Raw genomic sequence first — 21,031 nt, forward strand, 5'->3', positions numbered from 1 at the left:
CAAGGTCCTACTGTAGAGCACAGGGAACTATATCCAACCTCCTGGGATAAACCGTCATGGAAAAGAATATAAAAAAAGAAAGTCTCTATGTGTATAACGGAATCACTTTGCTGTACGGCAGAGACTGGCACAACACTGTAAATCAACTCTACTTCAATATAAAAAAATGAGCTATCAAACCATGAAAATCAGGGAGGAAACAGAAATGCATATTTGTAAGTGAGAGAAGGCAATCTGAAAAGGCCACACACTATATGATTCCAACCATATGACATTCTGGAAAAAGCCAAACTCTGGAGACAGTAAAAAGATCAGTGGCTGCCGGGGGGTTAGTGGGAGGGAGGGATGAAGAGGCAGAGCACGGAGGATGTTCAGGGCAGGAAAACTAGCCTGCATGATGGTGGATATACGTCCTTATACATTTGTCTAAACCCACGGAATGTACAACACTGAGTGAACACTAGTGTAAAAGTGGACTTGATTTCACTTTCTGACTTACTTCACTCTGTACGACAGTCTCTAGGTCAGAAAAACAAGTATCATATATTAACGCATATTTGTGGAATCTAGAAAAATGGTATAGATGAACTGGTTTGCAAGGCAGAAATAGAGACACAGATGTAGAGAACAAATGTATGGACACCAAGAGGGGAAAGGGGGGGTGGGATGAACTGGGAGATTGGGATGGACATATATACACTAATATGTATAAAACAGATAAATAATGAAAACCTGCTGTATAGCACAGAGAACTCTGCTTCACTTGGCTGTACAGTAGAAACTAACACAACACTATAAAACAACTATACCCCAACTGAAAAAAAAGGTGGACTTGAGTTAATAATAATGTATCAATATAGGCTCATCAGTGTAAAAATGGCCACACTTATGCAAGATGTCAGTAGTGGGGGAGCCTGGGGGTGGCTGGTTATACGGGACCCCCCTACTCTTGCCATTCAATTTTCTGTAAACCTAAAACTACTCTAAAAAATAAAGTCTAATTTCAAAAATATGGGAGTGGGGTGGGGGGAGGGAAAGTTCTGCCTTACAGAGAATATTAGCTATAAGACATAAAACTGATGTAGAAAATTACCATTTGGCAGCCACCATGTGAGAGTTGTTCAATAATTCTGCTTTAAATGTTAAAACTGAAAATAAATAATAATTTATAATTGATCTGCCCAGAACCCACCCCCCTCAAAAAAAAAAAAAAAAAAGAGTCCAACCAAAACCTTCTGATTACTGTTAATTATTGGGTGAGATCCGGGAAAGTCCTGTAAAAGAACCGTCTGCCTGGGAGGCAGGCGTCCTGTTCCTGATCCCCAGTCGGATGGGGTCGGAGCCTGGTCTCAGCCTTTGCTGGAACACCTGCCCTTAATTCTGTGCTTTGTCAGGTGCCAGTTTACATGGATTTCAGGGGAAAACAGGTTTCCGTTTCTTTTCTCAGAGTTGGTTCTTCCTGATCAGTGAGCCCAGAGGCTGTGGTCACGGGGATAGTTCAGGAAATCCCGGCGTTCATTTCACCCCACGCCACCTTCTCCACAGGTCGCTGGTCCCGGGTCCAGTCTATCCCAGTTCTGAGGAGAGTGGATAACACGCTGCCTCCGTCTTTCTCCTTCCCGGGTCCCCGAGGCTCCACTGCATCTGCTCTCACGATGACGCCATCCATCACCACCAGGACAGCGTTTCTAACTACAGGCGGGGCCAGGAGAAATGACCGCTGACCCCCGTTTTGAAATAATCTAGGGTCTGTGCTGACGTGTTTTTAGAAGCTCAGTTAGGGTTGGCTCTGGAATAACAGTCGATCCAAACTCTTGCAATCCAGTGACACCACTGCCAGTGAAGCAGGCCTGGTTCACGATGGGGCGGGGGTAGCAGAAGGGGTGGTGTCCAGCCCGGGGAATCATCAGGAAACAGCCACGGATGCGGCCAGGCCAGCGGGAGCCCAGGCCAAAGGCTGCCCGAGGAGAGAAGCCAGGTCGGGGACCACAGACCCCAGGCCTGGCTCAGGTCTGCCACTGTCCCTGAAGGCTCAAGTTCATGCTCAGGAATCCACAGGCCCATGTGTGGTCTGAGCCTAAGTGCTGGGATGCAGTGATGGACGGTACCCACCCACCCCCTGCCCAACGAGCTGGGAGCCAGCCTAGGTAACAAGGCACAGAGGAGCCATCTGCTGACCACGGGGCCAGACCCAGCACGTGCTCGCTGTGTGACCACCCCGCCCTGGTGCTCAGACCCTCTGCTCAGCTACACACCCCCCCCAAAGGAAGCAGAACCCCTGCTGCTGGCCCCATACCTGCTTCCCCCGCAGACAGAACATCCAACCCTGCAGCTGCCCCGCTCCCCGTCCAGACTCTCTGCACAGGCCTGCGCCCCCTGACCCACCACCTGTTACAGGCCCTTCTCCCCACCCCTGGGGTCTTGCCCCATCACTGCTGACCTCAGAAGGTCAGCCCCGTGCAGGTACGGCAGGGCCCACCTCTGCCTCGTGCTCCACAACACCCATCAGGACACCTGGGAGCCCGCTCATCCACGTCACCCCACCCCAGCTCCCGGCACACAGACCCCCAGCCTCCTGTCTCACCAAGTGTCTGCCTGGGCTGGTACCCTTCTCACCTTCAGCCAGGCCTCTGCGCTCGTCCCCCCTCCAGGCCTGTGCTCTCCTGTCCCCATCCAAGCACGTCCTGTCCCCTGGCATCTCGGGCATTGAAGCTGTGTCACCGATAAGCCAGCAGCCCTGTTCTCACGTTGCTCAGTTAAATTTAGGAGACAGGAGCCGACGGTGATTACTGCACGGCCACCTGTGTGTGGATGGGGACGTGCACGGCTGGAGGAGCACAGGTGCAGGTCCTGCCCCAGCTTTAGAGTCCCCACAAGTGACGAGAGAGCTCCCTTCTTCAGCTGACGCACCTGTTGTGGGTTCAGCAACTGTGAGGTGGGCACATATACGTGACACTGGCACAGGGAGGACCGGCCCAACCCCAGAGGAGAGGGGAGGGAGTCCCCGCTCGCTGAGTCCAAGATAAACGCTCTCTGCTCAGCATCACCCGCTTGCCCGGATGAACGCTCTGAGTTGCCATGGAGACCCTCACCTGAGCCGCTCTCGGCTCTCACACAGCCTCACCTCAGCTGGTCGAGTTCACGTGTCCCCTGGGCACAGGGCTCTCACCTGGGATGATGGTGCCTCCCCCCACCCAGGGGACACTGTGCAATGTCTGGGGGCATCTTTGGCGGCCACAACTCAGGGGTGTTACTGGCATTTGTGGGTGAAGGCCAGGGATGCCGTACACATCCTACGGTGCACAGGACAGCCCCCAGCATAAAGGACTGTCCAGCCCCACGAGGGAACATCATTCAGCCATGAAAAAGAAAGAAATCCCGCCATTTGCAAGAACGTGGATGGACCTTGAGGGCATAATGCTATGTGAAATAAGTCAGACAGAGAAAGACAAATCTGTATGATCTCGCTTACATGTGGAATCTAAAACAACTGAACCCAGAGAAACAGACTGGTGGTCACCAGAGGTAGGAGGTGGGGTGGGCGGAATGGGTGGAGGGGTTCAAAAGGTCCAAGCTTCCAGTTATGAGATAAGTAAGTCCTGGGGATGTTGTGTACAGCATGGCGACTGTGGTTAATAATACTGTGTTGTATATTTAAAAGTGGCTAAGAGAGTAGATCCTAAAAGTTCTCATCATAAAAAAAAAATGTGTAACTATGAGTGGTGACGGATGTTCACTAAACGTATCGTGGTGATCACTTCCCAGTATATCCATATACCAAATCGTTACGTTGTACGCCAAAAATTAATACAATGTTTTGCGTCAATTGTATTTCCATAAAACTGGAAACAAAGAGAGAAGAGATGAGATTAAACAAAAGTTAATGCCCATTTGGAACTGGTAAGAAACAGAAAGGATCATCCGGCCCCAATGTCAGCAGGGCGGAGGATGAGAGCCCTATACCGTTTTATCCCACGCGTGATCTGAGGTCCCACGCGTAGGGACTTGGTTTCCAGCAGGGGGAGCTAGGCACATGCGGGTGCATGTGCATCTCCAGGGGCTGGCACGAGACGGCTCCTCTGTGTTGTCATTCATTCATTCACTCATTCTCTCCTTCAACTCAGACACGTACTGAGCACCTACCACTTGCCAGGCACCTCCCGGATGCTGGCGATTCCGTGCAGCAAACACAGGCTCCCGGAGGAGGGAGAAAGCACTTTTAAAACCAAGTAAAGCGTGATGCTGCCTATGCACGTGTAATCCGAACGACAGAATCACCTTTCCTCCCCGAACCCACGTTCCAGTGGGGTTTCCTCAAGTCTCTCCAACCAGCCCCTACCTCCGGTCTCCAGGTCATGGAAATTCGGATCCAGGCCTCGTTCCAGCATCTTGATGATCTTCTCCACCGAACGATGCTGGATGTAATCCATGCATTTTTTCAGGTTGGTCTAAAGAGAAAAGCAAAATTGGTCTTACAGAGAAACGTCTCTTCAGGCCACAGGAAGGCTCCTTGCGGGGTGCACCCTGCCGCCTTTGCAGGGAGGAGAGCTGCCCCTTGATGGGGCCCCGCTGAAGTCCCCAGGCTCACCAGGCAGCATCCCTCTGCATCTGGAACCCCGGGGCCAAGCCCGGAGCCCAGCACATGGCAAACGCAATTGGCTTGTCCTGGATGAATGTTCTAGAAATCCCCCACCGATCTCTGTGCTTGCCGAGAGTCACAGGATATTCCTTCACTTTCAAAAGGATGAGCCACCTGGACCACTTTGGAAAACTACACTTTACAGGGTGCACCCCAGGTCTTCTGACTCCATCCTCTTTTGAGCGAGGCCCGAGGATTGGTATTTGTGTTTCCTAATCTCTAAAGCGGTGGCCGCTATGGAGAGCAAAAGGGCACTGCTCACTCAGCTTAACCCACTTGTGGGTGATCCCATGACCTGCAGGTGGACACAGGGATGCTTGGGTCACCGAGTGATTCAAGGTGAGGAAGACAGTCACTCCTCGTGAGATCACAACGACCAGGGGCTCAACCCTGACCAGGTTGCCCAGCCTCATCTGCAAGGAAAATAATGATTTTCTGTCCATCTAGCAGATAGCCTGGGCTATTTGATGGTAATCACAGCATCTGAGATGCCTCTGTCAGATGAATCTAATGCTCTCACTGGGCCAGTTCTCCACCCGCACTCCACACTCCTCCCCAATCACCCTGAAACCAACCCCTGGACCCTTCAGCCCGCGGATCTCCACCTGGATGCTTTCTGTACATTCTGGGACTAAACATTAACAAATGCTCGAGGACACAGGATACAGTTGGTTTCACTGAACACCTTCATTGCTATTTACTAAACGACATTATTTTAAATGCACAAACACATTTTCATGTACACATCAGAGAGTAATCAAAAAAACCAGAAGTGCCCAGACTTGGAGCCTAATTACCCCTGTGTGGGCGGATTCCAGGGCTGGGCAGAGAAAGTGCAAGAGCAACCTGACCGTCTTGTGCCTGAAAGCCGTCAGTACTCAAAGGATGGTGTGGACAACGCCAGAGGGAGGAGAGCCAGGCAGAAGGGCCACCGGCCACATCCGGACAATTTGAGCACAAAAATAAATAATGAGAACGGCATGTTATAACCCACTGAACACAATGAAAATCCACACGTCCATCCTGATATGAATGGGGGGATGACACAAAAACAAGGGGACCCTAGAGGTTGGGGACGTTCTCTGTGGACTCAACGGCTGCAGGTGAGCTCACCTGGGCAGATCAGGGCTGGCTTAGGTAAGCTGTCCGGGCACCGTCCTGACTCTGGCTCTCCCTGTACTCTGCAGGGAACGCTCCAGGCTCTCCGGGGAGGGGCGGGACCTGGAGGAGGGCATCTGAGAGCATCCTTGGGTATCACACATCTTCCTCCGTGCTGAGCGAGGTGCCCACCGCACGCTCCAGCTCCTGCACGCCCTGGACAGGCACAGCATCCCTGACGGAGCGCAGGTGTGCCTGGAACACAGCCCACAGCTCTTTCCTTCACTCTCTCTTTCTCCCCTGCTGCCCTTGTGCATCTCGCCTCCATGCAGTTTATGTAAACAGCACCTCAATCACGAGAGTGGCAGCAGCAGACACCTCCTTCAGTGTTGTCCCCTATTTCGGCAGCGAAGGCTCAGAGGGAACGGCCACCCCTCTTCCCAGAAACACCCGGGAGGAGGTGAGTAGAAAGTAGGGCCCCAATCTCCACTCTCAGGGATATCATTTCCCTTATGCGCAGGCATCGAGTGCGTTTGCATCACACGGGAGGAGACGATGGTGGTACTTAACAGGGCTCTGGTGGCAGCAGGTGCCTCATCAGCCTCAGCATCTCGCAGGAAGAAGAACCCTCTGACCTAGAGCTCCCCTGGTCTCTGAAGATGATGACGCGGAAATGAACACCAAGGGTCGACACAACCAGTCCTTGCTCACCTTCGTGTGCAGCTTGGCCAACTGTTTCTCATCCAGATTGGATTGTCTATACACCCGCTTCTTGTAGCGAAACTGGCACAGACACAGAAACAGGAAAAAAAGAAAACCAGGTAAATATTTCACGCAGCCGTTCAGAGGAAAAACCTGCCTTGTCCGTGGGTATTTCCCCCAGGGCGGGGGCTCCCTAGCAAACCCTTTTGTGTTAAATAAACTACTTGTGTTCGCACCACAGAGCCTACGACAGCGTAAGGGTAACTTCTGAGGAGATGCTGCTGCCGTTTTGGCTGCAAAGTCACAAAAAGAAATGAGAGCAACCCAGAGGGATGAGGACTCAGGAGCCTGATGTGCTCTGCTCTCCTCTGCATCGTCAGCATGGCACCAAATCAGGACCCGCTCCTCACGTGGGCTCTGTCCTCGACATCGTCAACCTTTATTAAACACACTTAGAAGCCCCAGCCTGGCAAAGCCACCTGCCCTCAGCCCACAACCTCCGCCTGGGACGCTGGGGCTCAGACTCACTCCTTCAAATGGCAGCACCTCCTCTAACCTGGCAGAGACGTCATGGGAACAGAGGGGCACACCTTGCTCAGGTAGAGTGATGGTGTCCAGGAGGGTGCACTGGGGCCGCAGGCTGCTTCCGAATCCCCAGCGCCTTTCACCCGATGCCCCGTTCCTTCTCCTGCGTGCCCTGGCTGCCTCTGTAGTAGATGCACTGTGGCGGGTTTGGGAAGGAGGCTGGCAGCTTGGGAGTCACTGGGACTCTGAGTTGAGACACAGCTCCAACTCCAGCCCCACCACTGCCCTAGTGTAACGGAAAGTGGGGTCCGGCTGCTTGCCGCTCAAAAGCCAATAAAGAGGCCAGGTTGGTGGAAAGGAGAGTTTGCCTTATGTTGGCTGCTGGCAGCCTGGAGGCAGGGAGGGTGGACTCCCGTCCAAAGTCCGACTCCCCCCCCCCCCCCCCCCGCTGATAATCAGTGGGCTAGAGCTTTTATAGACAGAGGGAGGGGGCGACAGGCAGACACAGCACGGTCAGCTCTGGCAGTCATCTTGAAATTGGTCATCGGTACTCTGACCAGCGGCATCTTGATTGTTTTAGGTCCCGTTAGTCTCAGTTCCAGGGTTGGTTCCTTTCCATTTCTTTGAGGCCAATTCTCAGAATTGTGGCAGCTTATGTCATGGCTACATTCTGGTCATCATGCAGTTAACTGCTTCCACCTCGTAGGGGTTTCAGTATCTATAAGGATACGGCTCAGAATATTATCTATAGCCCTTGAGGAGGAACTAAAGGTCCTTGACTATGCTTAATGACTAAACTATTATTATTTGGTCTCGTTTGACTGTTTTCCTTTGTTTCTGCATTTTCTCACTTCTCTGATTAAACATATTCTTTGATTAAAGTTTTTCCACAGACAAAAGGCGGGCAGAGGACATGGCGGGGAGGGAAGGCCCATAGGGTCCTGCCCCGTTTCACTAGCAGCCGAGTCACTGGGCTGGACACCTGCCCCATCTCAGACTCCGTTTCCTCGTCTGTCGCACGGGAATCACAACACAGAGCTCCCAGGGTGCCCCGAGGATTGAATGCGAGCTTCCTGGCACAGAACCAGTGCTGGGCAAACGCTGTCTTATCCTTCCCTCCCCAACTTCCCTTGATTCCCTCCCACTCCGAGGAGTTTAAACAAGCACAGGTGTGACACAAAAGGCGTGACCACCTTATCATCTCCTCCCCTCCACTCCAAACAAAATAGCAATCCCACAACAGACAAAACTCCTCGGTGCCACAGACCAAAACTTGATTTTTTTTTTTAGGTGCCAAAATAAACCAGTGAAATCAGAAAGTCCCGTGAAACGCAGGCTGTACCCAGTTCCTGGATCACATGCACCGTCGCAAACGGTAAGTGTCCACCTTCTTGAACTGACCTGGCAGGAGGAGACGCAGGCCGCTTTAGGACTCTAGCCCTCAGATTCTAGATTCAACCAGGACAGCACATTCTGGGCACGGCCGTGAAACTCCCTATTGCTTATCTTCATCCATCACGGCTCTGAGGCTTCAGAAGCCACTGAGAGTGACGTGAGGGGATGTAACAGAGTTTGCTAACTTGACGGATCTGTAGGAATTCAAGTCAATGGGTGCTTTTTCCAGTTATAAAAAGAAATATGCTAGGGTCGATAACATTTCTTGGCAGGAGGGTTAGCACATGGAGGAGAATGTCTATTTCCACAGTCATAAATGTTTACAGCTTGTGGCTAGAGGGATGCAGGCTCAGAAACACACATCCTTTTCTTGCTTTTTTCTCTGTGTTTCATACGTAGCCAACCGCGTTTTACTGCAACGATCCAAGGCAAAGAGCTCAGATCCAGGCTGCCCCTGGTGTGTCCACCTCCAGGCCCGGCTCAGCCCCACACAGCGGACCACCTGGCAGGATGGTGGTCCAAGGAGATGCATGAACATACATGTAAATGACTCCTTCATGGCAATGAGAGCTGAAGGCAGGGGCAGCTGCAGCACCCACCAATGCAGGCACTCGCCCATCCCCAGGCCTTACGCTAGGATCACTGCCCCGAGGAATAGCTCACCCGAGCCTCACAGCCACCAAGAAGATGGTAGTAATGTTCCTCCAATTTCAAAGCTGGGAATCTGAGGCTCAGAGAGGCTGTGGGGTGGCATGTAGGGTCCCACAGTGACCAGGACTGGACCAAGTCCGTCTGATGTCACAGACCACACGTCCACACGGGGCAATGAATGCTCACATGCTCGCCTCTCAGCCTCAGCTGCCATGAGTCCCTGGATGGGACAGCAGAAGGACACGCGTGACGGCTGCCCTGAAAGCCAGGACACAGCCCTGCCCAGGTCCCACCGGGCTCTCCCAGGCCTCCTCTTGTTCGGTTCTCGGGGGCTGGGGGACGGGCCCGTGTCGCCTCCTCCAAGATGCTTTCCGATCAAGGGTAGGCTCCGGACTTCCTGTTCTCGCCCTGTTTTACTGTCTTTATAGAAATTATCAGCCCCCAAATGAGCTGTTTGTTTACTGTTCCTGGCCTGTCGTCTCCTACAGGAGTGTAAGCTCCATCAGACCAGAACCTTGACTGTCCCATGCACGTGGGCCATGCCGAGAAAGGGGCCGGTTGTGAGCAGGCCCCCAACAGGGGGTTTTTCAATGGACCCCCAGTTCACAGGTGAGCAAACTGAGACCAGAACAGGGAACCACTTGACTTCCCAGGGGCATCCCAGCTTTTCCTCCACGGAAACCCTTCTCCCTGGTCCAACACATGTTGGGGATCTCAGAACCTCAGCTTCAAAGTCACTTCAGACCTGGGAATGTGCAGATGAGGTGCTGCCATGGTCCAGGATGTCTCTGACTTCAGACCAACCCCCTTGGATGGCCCAGATGCCACCCACGATGCCACACTCACAGGCTCTCACTGTTGACTAAGCTGAAACGAATACGATCACTTGACGTGTAGGGTCACAGTAGAAACGACCACATTTCCACCTACTTGTGTCGCTGTCTTAATAATTGTGGGGCGGGGGAGGAGGGATAAATTGGGAGGTTGGGGTTGACATATACGCACTACTATATATAAAATAGATAACCAACAAGGACCTACTGCACAGCACAGGGAACTCTACTCAATATTCTGTAATGACCTATATGGGAAATGAACCTGAAAAAGAGTGACTATATGTAGATGTATAACTGAATCACTTTGCTGTGCACCTGAAACTAGCACAACATTGTAAATCAACTATGCGCCAATGAAAATTTTTTATTCGTTCTTATTGGAGTATAGTTGCTTAAAAATTAATTAAAAAATACACCATGTGGAAATAGCATATGTAAACTCAGGGTGCAGCAAGCCCGGGCTCCCCAGGGCAGAGCCGGGGGACACACTTTCTGTGGATGTAAGGCTGCCGGGTGTATGCACCCACCACTTCACAAGGCAGCCCAAGAGCACGTGACTGGCCACAGCGGCTCAAAGAGCCCACAGGTCATTCCCGGGACTCACGCTTCTGACAACAGCTGGATGGCCACGGGCCATCCTGTGCCCAAGGACGGGGGTGGGGGAGACTCAGGGAGGTAGAAGCAAACCCCATTCTGCGTCCCCAGGGCTCACAGCTCCTGGTGACGCGAGCCTGAGTCAGACCCATGGTCCGCTCACACCAAGGTGTCCCTCCAACAAGTTCATCCAATCCACAGTAGGAAAACAAATGGCTAAAAATTGCACACTGGTCCGCAAATCACGACAAAATCAGCTGCGACCTCGAGAATGCACCCTACTGTTTTGAGCTAAGAGCGATTTCCCAGTCCGAATCAAATGTGGAACTGGGGGAAGGTCCTCCCTCCGCCATCACGCCCAGGCTCTGAGGCGGTGACCAGTACCTCCAGGGAGGGGATGCCCCTGTCCGCGGGCTGCGGGTACGCGCGCAGAAGACGCTCCTCATCCAAGAACTTGCCGTCTCGCCCGTCGCTCGCCGGCTGGAACAGCCCGTAGTTCAGGACGTCCTTCAGGCTCTGGTTCAATGAGCACAGAATCCGCTGCTTCGCAACCCACACCGTCGCATCTGGGTTAAATCGAATGCACTTCTGCGCGGAAGGACAGAGACCCCTGGTTAGTGATGCAGGATGCCACCCTGGCACGTGGTCAGAGATGCCAAAGGTGCTTCCATTCCATCCTGAGAGCTCCTCTGAGCTCTGGACCCCCTGGCTTTTCTGGATGAAAAATACGACCTTCTTGTCGCTTTGGTAAATATAAAAGGGGAAAAGCTCAGATCGAGTCACTGATTCTGTGGCCTCAGCTCTCACCATTGGCTCCAATCTCTGGGACCAGCCGTGTTTGCTGGTCATCACTCCCCACCACCTATTGCCTTGGGCAGTTCTCTCACTTGTACGGAGCTTCTCAAACCTCCCTGCTTGTTAAACACAGACTGTTGACCCGCACCCCCTCCAAGCAGAGTGTCTGAGGCAGCGGGTCTGGGTCGGGCCCCAGAAGCTGCATTTCTCACAAGTTTCAAGGTGATGCTGCTGTAGCTGGTCTCGGAAACAGACCAAGGACCACGGCACGAGCGAATTACAGTGTGGCTTAGTTTTTACCCCGATCGCTCTCTCTTGGCATCTCAGGTCCAGGTGGACGTCTCCTCTCGTAACCTCACTGATGGGAAAGCCCAGGGCACAAGCGTCTGTGCCCCACCCCCCGACTCTGAACGTAACAGCTGTAAAAACACGGACACCGCCCCTCCCAAACCATAAAGAACGGCAATTATGAAGAATGACTTGATTTAGAAATCGTATCAGTTGCCGTGAAAGTTAATTTTTGAAAAAGTTAAATAGTACAGGCGGTTCCTGCAAACCAACCACGAACACTTTTCAAGAACAGAGCAGAGCCGCTAAGAACCAGAATGACACGACTTGGTCACGTTCCCAGGTCCCTTCAGTGAGACCCGCCAATAAGCCAGGAAAACAAACGTTAGGCCAAATCTGCTTCTGACCATCACTTCTAATTTTTATTGAATTAAAATTATATTCTACTGCACGGCCATCAGCAGGGGCTCAAAAATGTGCTTAATCACTGTAAAAACATTCAGAAACGACGAGGTTTGACTGCGTATGAGGTTGGAACCAATTCTCTGCAGGGGGATTCAGCTTGCCCAAGGATGCAAAAGGCCCTACTATCTCCCTGACCCTCTGCCTCGGGGGAGCTCCTCCCTGCCGGGTAAGAGGACCCCGCTACTCTCAACAACAGGTTGGTTGAGCAGGCAGCCCGGAATCCCACTGCCAGGAAACCTGACCCCACGGGCATGAATGTGCTGTCTGTCCCTCGCCGATGGCAAAGACTGAATTCAAGAGTAAGGCTCAGAGCTCCTCTCGGGGCTGCGAGGCTGGGTGGGGGCCCCGTTGTTCGCTTCAGTGACTGCCAGCTGCACCCCTGCCATCCTCGGCTGAATGAGAAGACTGTCTGGAAACGCCCAACACAACAGTTGAGCTGTATCAGAGGTGACCAAGTAGGGCCGTGGATATCTCACCAATTCCTGCTTTGAGAATCATTGTCGGCCTCTGGTTCCAGCTACATGGATACACGAACTCAAGTTCCCTTAGAGACCAGCATCCAAAGAGGGCCTGAGGCTCCCTCCCTGCGGCCGGCAGAAAGGATCCTGCCAGCAAGTGGGTGCTGAGCAGAGCACAGTCTGAAAACCAGTCCCCAGGGGATCTGTGTGGCAATTGTAGATGATCCCAGAGACTGGTGTCCACTGCCACTTAGGGGGCAGGGCTGGGGATGCTGAGTCGTGTACAGGCCAGCCCAGCACAATGAAGAAACGTCCTGCTCCAAAAAAATGCCAAGAGGGCCCCACTGAGAAACTGCTAGAAGGAACAGGAGCTCGGAGGTCCGAAAGGCTTCGATTTCCAACCCAACTGCACACACTAACCTTGTGACCCTGGGCAAATTTACCAACCCAGTGGTCCCCCTGTTTCTGTGATGAAAACCATGGCAACTACATAACTTGCAGGGCAGTTGTAAGAAGCAGACGGAACATGTATAATACATGTCATTATGGGTTGAATTGTGTCCCCCCCAAAAGATAAGGGTTCCTGGCCCTTAAGGAGCTCAAAGCCTAGTGGGGTGTGATGATGATGGTGGTGGTGGTGATGATAATGATGGTGCTGATGCTGGTGATAATGATGGTGGTGTTGATGATGGTGATGGTGATGGTGATAATGATGGTGGTGTTGATGATGGTGATGGTGATGGTGATGATGATGGTGGTGATGGTGATGGTGATGGTGATGATGGTGGTGTTGATGATGGTGATGGTGATGGTGATGGTGATGGTGATAATGATGGTGGTGTTGATGATGGTGATGGTGATGGTGATAATGATGGTGGTGTTGATGATGGTGATGGTGATGATGATGATGATGGTGATGGTGATGGTGATGGTGATAATGATGGTGGTGTTGATGATGGTGATGGTGATGGTGATAATTATGGTGGTGTTGATGATAGTGATGGTGATGGTGATGGTGATGGTGATAATGATGATGGTGTTGATGTTTGGTGATGGTGATGGTGATGGTGATGGTGATGATGGTGGTGTTGATGATGGTGATGGTGATAATGATGGTGGTGTTGATGACGGCGATGGTGAACATAATGGTGATGACAATGATCATGATGATGACACAGTCGTGGCTGACATTTATTGACTCCTAAATGCCAGAAATTGTGCTAACTATATTTACCTTCAACACAACAACGAGTGGAGAGTCTTATTATTATTATAATCATTATTATTGATATAGTGTGATTATTATTATTATATCAATAACTATAATTAATATATAATTATATGTTAAAATACAATGTAATAACAATTATTACTATTCCCATTTTCCAGATGAGGAAGCTGAGCCTCCGAGACTCATGTAACTACCTCAAGGTCGTGTGTCTAGAAAACGGTGGAGGTTCAATCCGAACCCAAGTTGAATCGGCCCGGCTCCGAAGTCCTCGTTATTTAACTGACACGTCATTTCCTCTCTGTGCACGCGGCACCTCAGTGCGGACAAATTATAAAATATCAGATGTCTAGTCACTGAGAAAACGGAAGAGAATGCTTATGTTCAGGTCCTCTGTGGACCAGGGAGATACTGCCTTTGTTCAGATTTTCCAATTACCTGTCAATTTGCCCCAATGTTAAATGTTGACAGTTACAAGGGAGAAACAGTTTCACCTCCATAGCAAGGGACACTATTTGGGAGATTCTAAATAATTTTTTTCAAAGAAGTAAAGGCTACGCTTCGAGATACTTTTAAAAATAGACAACGTCACAGATCTCAAGGCACGTGGTGCTGTGGAGATTAGCCGCGGACATGTCTCCCAGAAAAAGCAGGGGAGCGCCACGGACGTGGTGTCCTTTCTTCCACTTAACGGCTGGGCTTCAGGGAGGATGGACAAAAGAAAACCCCCGAAGAACAACAAAACACTTCAAACCAAGATTTTCACCCTGGTGTGAATTCACAAGACTAACAAAATCTTGGAACAGGCTCCTTAGCCAGCAATGGTGACAGTGGTGGACCTGTGGCAGGACTCTGGACACAAAGGAAGGTGCTGACCATGAACCCAAGTTCACCGAGCAGGGAGACGCAGGGACCTGGACGCCAGCTGACAGATGAGTGACTCCAGTGTGGGCTAAGTGATGACACCAACCTAACAACTCAACCCCCAAACAGATGCCCCCCATCGTCCCTCCCTGCCCCTCCCCTCCTCCTTCCCTCCTCCTTCCCTCCTCCTTCCCAATCTCAGCGGCTGCCCCTCCTCCCATGCCACAAACCCAGGAGGACCTCTTGACTCCGTCCTGTCCCGCAGCTTCTGGATTGGTCTGGATTAATCCACCACCTCGGGTGTGTGAGTCCTCATCTGTCCCACCTCCACGGCCCAGCAGCCCCAAGCCTTTCTCACCAGGTCACTCCAGTGGCCACTGCACTGAGCTCACCCCATGCCCCTCGGGCCCACACAACCTGATTCCCTGAGCGGCCGCCAGGGTCCCCTCTCAAGCCAATAACTCCCCACGTCCTGCCTGTTGGTACCACCTCTGCCCTGGCCCCAACCCCACACACGTGTGCACTGGCACACACACACATGCACATGCACATAAAAACATACACACACACACAAACACGTGTACACAAACGCGTAAGGACACACAAATACAAACACACATATATACCTGTACATACACACATGCGAACACATATATACACACATACACAGACACACACACATATGCACAAACACACACGCACACACACACTCCAGCAACGCGCGGGCAGTCCTCTGGAAAGCCAGGCCACGTGCGCCCTCAGCCTCCAGCACCTGTGCGCCTGTGCTTCCAGCTGGCCATCCCCCCCCCACCTCGTCTGCCAGCTGAAACTGCACTGACACCTCCCACAGGGTCAGGGACTCACCCTCTCTCTGCTCTCCCAGCTGAGCTCCCCAAGGTGAACCCACAGCCCACGGACCATTCAAGCTAAGCCGGCTGCCCCCTGCACCCTCTTGTCCAGCCTGCGGGTCACGGCCTCTCCATCCTGCATTTCTTGTCTCCTGGAAGGTGGGACATGCGTGTATTCCTCCTCCCTTTCTCCTGACACACAGGCAGGAGTCGGTACCTGTCACTCACTGATCTCCTGCTGCAACAACCCAAATGCCAAGACATCCAGATCCATCTCAAAACCGCCCGGTGGGTCTGGCTGAGCTGGTGGCTTAAGATGCAGAACACTTGCAAGAGGATGTAAGGGCATCTCCAAGACCCACATCAGAGTGTTTCTCGCTTACGTCCTGACAAGCATAGCGCTCAACACGGGATCTTGGTGGTTTGGAAATGGGAGGGGCAGAGACGTGCACACTCTAACAGAGAGAGAAGGGGCTGTGACCGGCATCAGCCTGGATGACAGGAGGGCAGCCCGGCCTCCAGGAAGCTCCGAGGACTCCCGCAGGCCAGCTTCAGCATCCTCCAGAGGGAGGCACATTCAAGCCCAGGTAACCATCTGCATCCTCCTCCTCCAAGATGCACCCATTCACATCCCCCACCCTCTCCCTCTCCTGGCTCCTGGCACCACCGGCATTCAGCTGGCGAGAGCGCTCCTTGCCCCTCTGAGCTGTTGGTGACGACAGGGTTTATGTCCTTTTCTCGGCAGAACCATACCTGATGTCCGTGCAGCTCAGTGGATGTCACTGGAACTGAACTGCACTGAATACAAAGATCCATACATGGAACCGTCCTGGGTGACAGAACCCAGCAGTAAAGCAAGGTCCACACGTGATCAGGACGAGGATGGTGGGAGCTACCATTTCTGGGGGCCCGCTTTGCACCAAGTGCACTGTGACCTCATCAGATCCTTGAATGATCCAAAAATCCTGAGAGGAGAGACGCACCACCAAGGTGAGCAGAGCTGCGGTCGGCGTGCGGTCAACCCGCACGAAACTCTGGCCGTTCCGCTGGTAGAGTGCATGGTCACACTGAAATCTACAATGAAGAGAGTGAGAGAAATCCTACATGGTCAGCGTGAGCTGTAGCTATTCTGCAAGACATGAGGCTAAACCTGAAATACCTGGACTCAAGGGGAGGCACCCTGGCCCTGGAGACAGAGAGAGGCAGGCGCCCAGCCTGGGTCAGCCACGTAAGACCCTGGATCTGTGTGTATGAGTCAGCTTGGGCCGCTGTAACAAAACACCACAGCCAGGGAGTTTAAACAACTGACACGTACTGTCTCCAGTCCTAGAGGCTAGAATCCAAGATCCAGGTGTGGGCAGGGCTGGTTCCTCCTGAGGCCTCTCTCCTCAGCGTGTAGACGGCCGTCTTCTCCCTGTGTCCTCACGGGGTCATCCCTCTGTGTGTGTCTGTGTCCTGACCTCCTCTTCTTATAAGGACACCAAGTCCTGTGGGATTAGGGCCCACCCCAGTGACCTCATTTTACCTTATCCATCTCTTTAAAGATCCTCCTCTCCAAATACAGTCCCCTTCTGAGGTGCTGGGGGTCAGGACTCCAACATATGAATTTTACGGGGACACAAGGCAGCCCATCACACTGTGACCACGGCCAAGCCTCTGCCACACACAGAGGGCCACACTGGGCCATGTCTGTGTGGCCAACTAACTCACAGGATCCACAGAGGGTCACACACCTGGTGCTTTGGGGTCACGTGTATCTACCGGAGGGGCTGGCCCGTGGGACAGAAGCAGGCAGAAGTTGGACAAGGCTATTTTGATTCACAAAAACACAGCAAGAGAATTTTATGTAAGAGAGTAAGTTGCTCTCCAAATCTGTCCTGGGCCCTGCGAAACGGAAATGATGACAATGGTTGTTTTGTAAGATGTTAGAAGGGTAAGACGTGTCTAGACAAAGCTTGAGGAATGGTAAATATTACACTGTGTAAAATGTCTGTTGTTACAGTGAGCTGTCTGGAGGCCAAGGGAAGAACCACCAACAACACAGGTTGAATTACACCATCTATTCAGATCACCTCCTCTGCCACATCTGCTCACTCATGGTCCTCAGGTGAGACTTAAATCCAGCTCACTCTTGACTTCCTCCCAGAAAAAGCGAGAAGAACGAGGGGGAGGCCTGACAAAGCATTCAGGGGTCGTGGTGCTGAGGGAGCCGCCTGCATCACCCCTGTTCACCTGTTCATCAGGATATGGAGCTGGAAACACGGACCCCAGTGCATCCAGGAGGAACGCTAGATATTCTGAAAGAAATCTCAGTTTCTGAGCACATCATTCATTGCAAAAGAAGCACATTTCACATCATCCTCAATTCTTTCGGGATGCATTTCAAAGACCCTTACAGAACTTGCCAGGAGTCATTTAAAGGTGCATCGAGAGGTGGCTGGCCTCTAACAGCTGTTCACGTGCCATCTGCACACCTGCAAACCTCTGCCCCCCCCAAACTGTGATGGAGTGGTTTCCAAATGCAATCGTCCAAATGAAACAATGCTTTTTGCCATGGACAAAGACCCATCAGGCTGTACCTGTGGTGGAAAACATGGAGATGCTGTCACGGGTAACACATGAAAGGATGTATATGGAACGGGGAAAACAGTGGGTGACTGTGACCAAGAAGGACAGTCTGGTCCGAGGAAGCTGAAGGCCAGGAGCCACACCAGTGCTTCTGAATGTTTAAACACTAAAGGCCAAAGTGGCTGTGGGTTAGGGTTAGGGTTTTTCCAATCGGAATAACATTTTTCAAAGAATAAAAGCTTGACAGCAGCCCCGGATGCTTTAGTGAAGTGGTGGGTGGACCGTGCATCCTGGTGACCTTTAAGGGGCCAGCTAGTGGTCCTCTGCGGCTGTCAAGGCCATAGTCACTGAGAGGCACTAGTTGGGCTGTCAGAGATTCACACCCTCCCTGGAGGTGAGTTCATTTTCCTCTGTTGATCCCCACGATTTCAGGCAGGCTCAGAGCAAAGCAGAGGATATGATGCTAGCTAAAGAGGTCCTCCTAGAAGCAGTAAGTGGAGGTGGGTAAGGGCAGGCGGGGGAGAATTAAATCGTCCTGACCGCAGACACAAAGCACTCACTGTGCGCCCGCCAGCCCAGCAAAGAAAGCACGTCAAACGCACCCTCTTCTCCTTATGTTCTCCTGGAGGAGGTACGAGCAGCCCCAAGCCCAAAGAGGAACACCGTAAACCCTCGGAACTGCTCCCCACGTCACACAGCTGCCAGAGGCGGGTCTGGAATGAATGGACCAGAGGGCTGATGAGTCTCAACTTGGTCCCAACTGCATAGGATGGAGCCGCACATCGGGAGGGTTCACCAGGCGGGGGGCCACGAAGTGGATTCCAGGCAGAGAAAGGGAGACAGGGGAGGTGGTGGCCGCATCACACAGGGGCAGATGCTGTGCTGACCAAGTGGAATAAGAGCTCCTGTCTGTCCGCCCAGAAAGAAGGGCTGTTAGCAGAACGGTCAGAACCGGGAGGGAAGGAGCCATGGAAATCCGACCACAGAGCAAAGGTGCTAGAAAAGAGCCTCACCCTTGGCACTAATGAAAATTAAAATTCTGAGAAAATTTTTAAAAATTTAGAAAATTAAAAAAAAAAAATTTTTTTTTTAATTTAGAAAATTAAATTCTGATGATTCGCGCCCTCTTATTGCCACTTTCTGGATCATTCTTATCAGCCCGGGACATCAGGGAAGGAGGAGAGCTCTGCTTTTCCCCAGGGTGACCTTTGAACCACAATATTCTCACCACATTGTGGGATTTACAAAGCTTTTGACAGAATGTGTAATAATTCCAGACCCAGGCATTAGTTTCTCGAAAGGATTTAAGTGGGTTTTGACAGTAAGCTGAAGCAGAAGAGCACACGAAGCCAGACATGTGTCGCTTGGGCTACTGAGACTGTGTGAGCTGCCCTGATCACTCTCATATATGGGGCATTAGCCTCTCATCTAACAGGAAGATGCAGCATGGAAGCCTTCCAACACACAGAACTGGGGCTGGTTAAATAGGCTTTTCTCTTCTTCATGATACATATGAAAATAAAGCTCCTCTCAGCCTTTAGCAAGCTGCCCCGTGACATGAATGATAACCAACACATTCAGGGCCTGACTTTCTTGCGGGCCTTTCACAGGAGGGCCCTTGAGCTTTCCCACGACCCAGCAATCCCACTACTGGGCATATACCCTGAGAAAACCATAATTCAAAAAGAGTCATGTACCAAAATGTTCATTGCAGCTCTATTTACAATAGCCAGGACATGGAAGCAACCTAAGTGTCCATCGACAGATGAATGGATAAAGAAGATGTGGCACATATATACAATGGAATATTACTCAGCCATAAAAAGGAACGAAACTGAGTTATTTGTAGTGAGGTGGATGGACCTAGAGACTGTCATACAGAGTGAAGTAAGTCAGAAAAACTGTGGTGGAAAATACCATATATTAACACATATATATGGAATCTAAAAAAAAAAAATGGTCAGAAGAACCTAGGGGCAAGATGGGAATAAAAACACAGACCTACTAGAGAATGGACTTGAGGATATGGGGAGGGGGAAGGGTAAGCTGGGACAAAGTGAGAGAGTGGCATGGACATATATACACTACCAAACGTAAAATAGATAGCTAGTGGGAAGCAGCCGCATAGCACAGGGAGATAAGCTCGGTGCTTTGTGACCACCTAGAGGGGTGGGATAGGGAGGGTGGGAGGGAGGGATATGCAAGAGGGAAGAGATATGGGAACATATGTATATGTATAGCTGATTCACTTTGTTATAAAGCAGAAACTGACACACCATTGTAAAGCAATTATACTCTAATAATGATGTTAAAATAAATAAATAAAAATAAAATGATTACCTTGCTTTGGCAAAAAAACCAAAAAACAATAAGGACAATGAGGCTGATTATCACCACATCACAGAGAAAATGGAGGCAGAGGGGAGTCAAAGGGTGTGGGGAGGTGGGCTCTCTCTGGCTTTACCAAGCAAGTAATGAAACCACAAAGATAACCAGGTTCCGTGCTTTTACCCCCCCAAAAGTGATCCAAATGCATTACTCCAAAGGACATTAACAGAGCTGCTGAAGGTAGAGATCAGAGATCCAAACCATATATTTCTGTAATGCCAGAAGGGTAGATGGATGGATGGATGGATGGATGGATGAGTGGATACATAAAATAAATAAAGACAAATCTTAAAAATATAACACCAAGTGGAAAACGTAAGTTATAAATGACATGCCCAGTGTGATACCAGGTATATATATATATTCATTTTTACACAACAACACACTATATAGAGATCACTGATACATATAAAAAGAGGAAAAGGAACAAGAGGGATTCACAGTGAATCACGACAGTGTCTGCCTCTGAGCAGAGGGGCCTGGGCAGGAGGGTGAGGGAAACTTGGGCTTTATCAGAAACATTTTAACCCTATGATTGAAAAAAGACAAAACGTGAACCACTGTCAATTCTACATACTAAACAATAAAACTGGTATGTATGATATTATTCTTTGTATTTTTCCTATATTTTAAATTTTCTCTAAATGAAAATAAGATACACCAATCTGGAGCCTAAGGCGTTCCTCGGC

At 51.0% G+C, this 21,031-nt stretch overlaps 1 protein-coding gene across 6 annotated transcripts in view; it reads right to left on the bottom strand.

Moving 5' to 3' along the window:
- The window catches only part of SHANK2 (SH3 and multiple ankyrin repeat domains 2), a 570,985-nt gene that overhangs the window by 439,045 nt on the left and 110,909 nt on the right, over window positions 1-21,031 (bottom strand). For all 6 annotated transcript variants that reach the window (XM_061202240.1, XM_061202242.1, XM_061202244.1 and 3 more), the window contains exons 4-6: window positions 10,825-11,028; window positions 6,449-6,520; window positions 4,340-4,448 (exon numbers count right to left, since the gene is read on the bottom strand). In XM_061202240.1, coding sequence (XP_061058223.1) covers window positions 4,340-4,448; window positions 6,449-6,520; window positions 10,825-11,028 — 385 coding nt within the window. The remainder of the gene's footprint in view (window positions 1-4,339; window positions 4,449-6,448; window positions 6,521-10,824; window positions 11,029-21,031) is intronic.

The sequence above is a fragment of the Eubalaena glacialis genome, chromosome 10, assembly GCF_028564815.1.
Source record: "Eubalaena glacialis isolate mEubGla1 chromosome 10, mEubGla1.1.hap2.+ XY, whole genome shotgun sequence".
Classification (NCBI taxonomy): Eukaryota; Metazoa; Chordata; class Mammalia; order Artiodactyla; family Balaenidae; genus Eubalaena; species Eubalaena glacialis.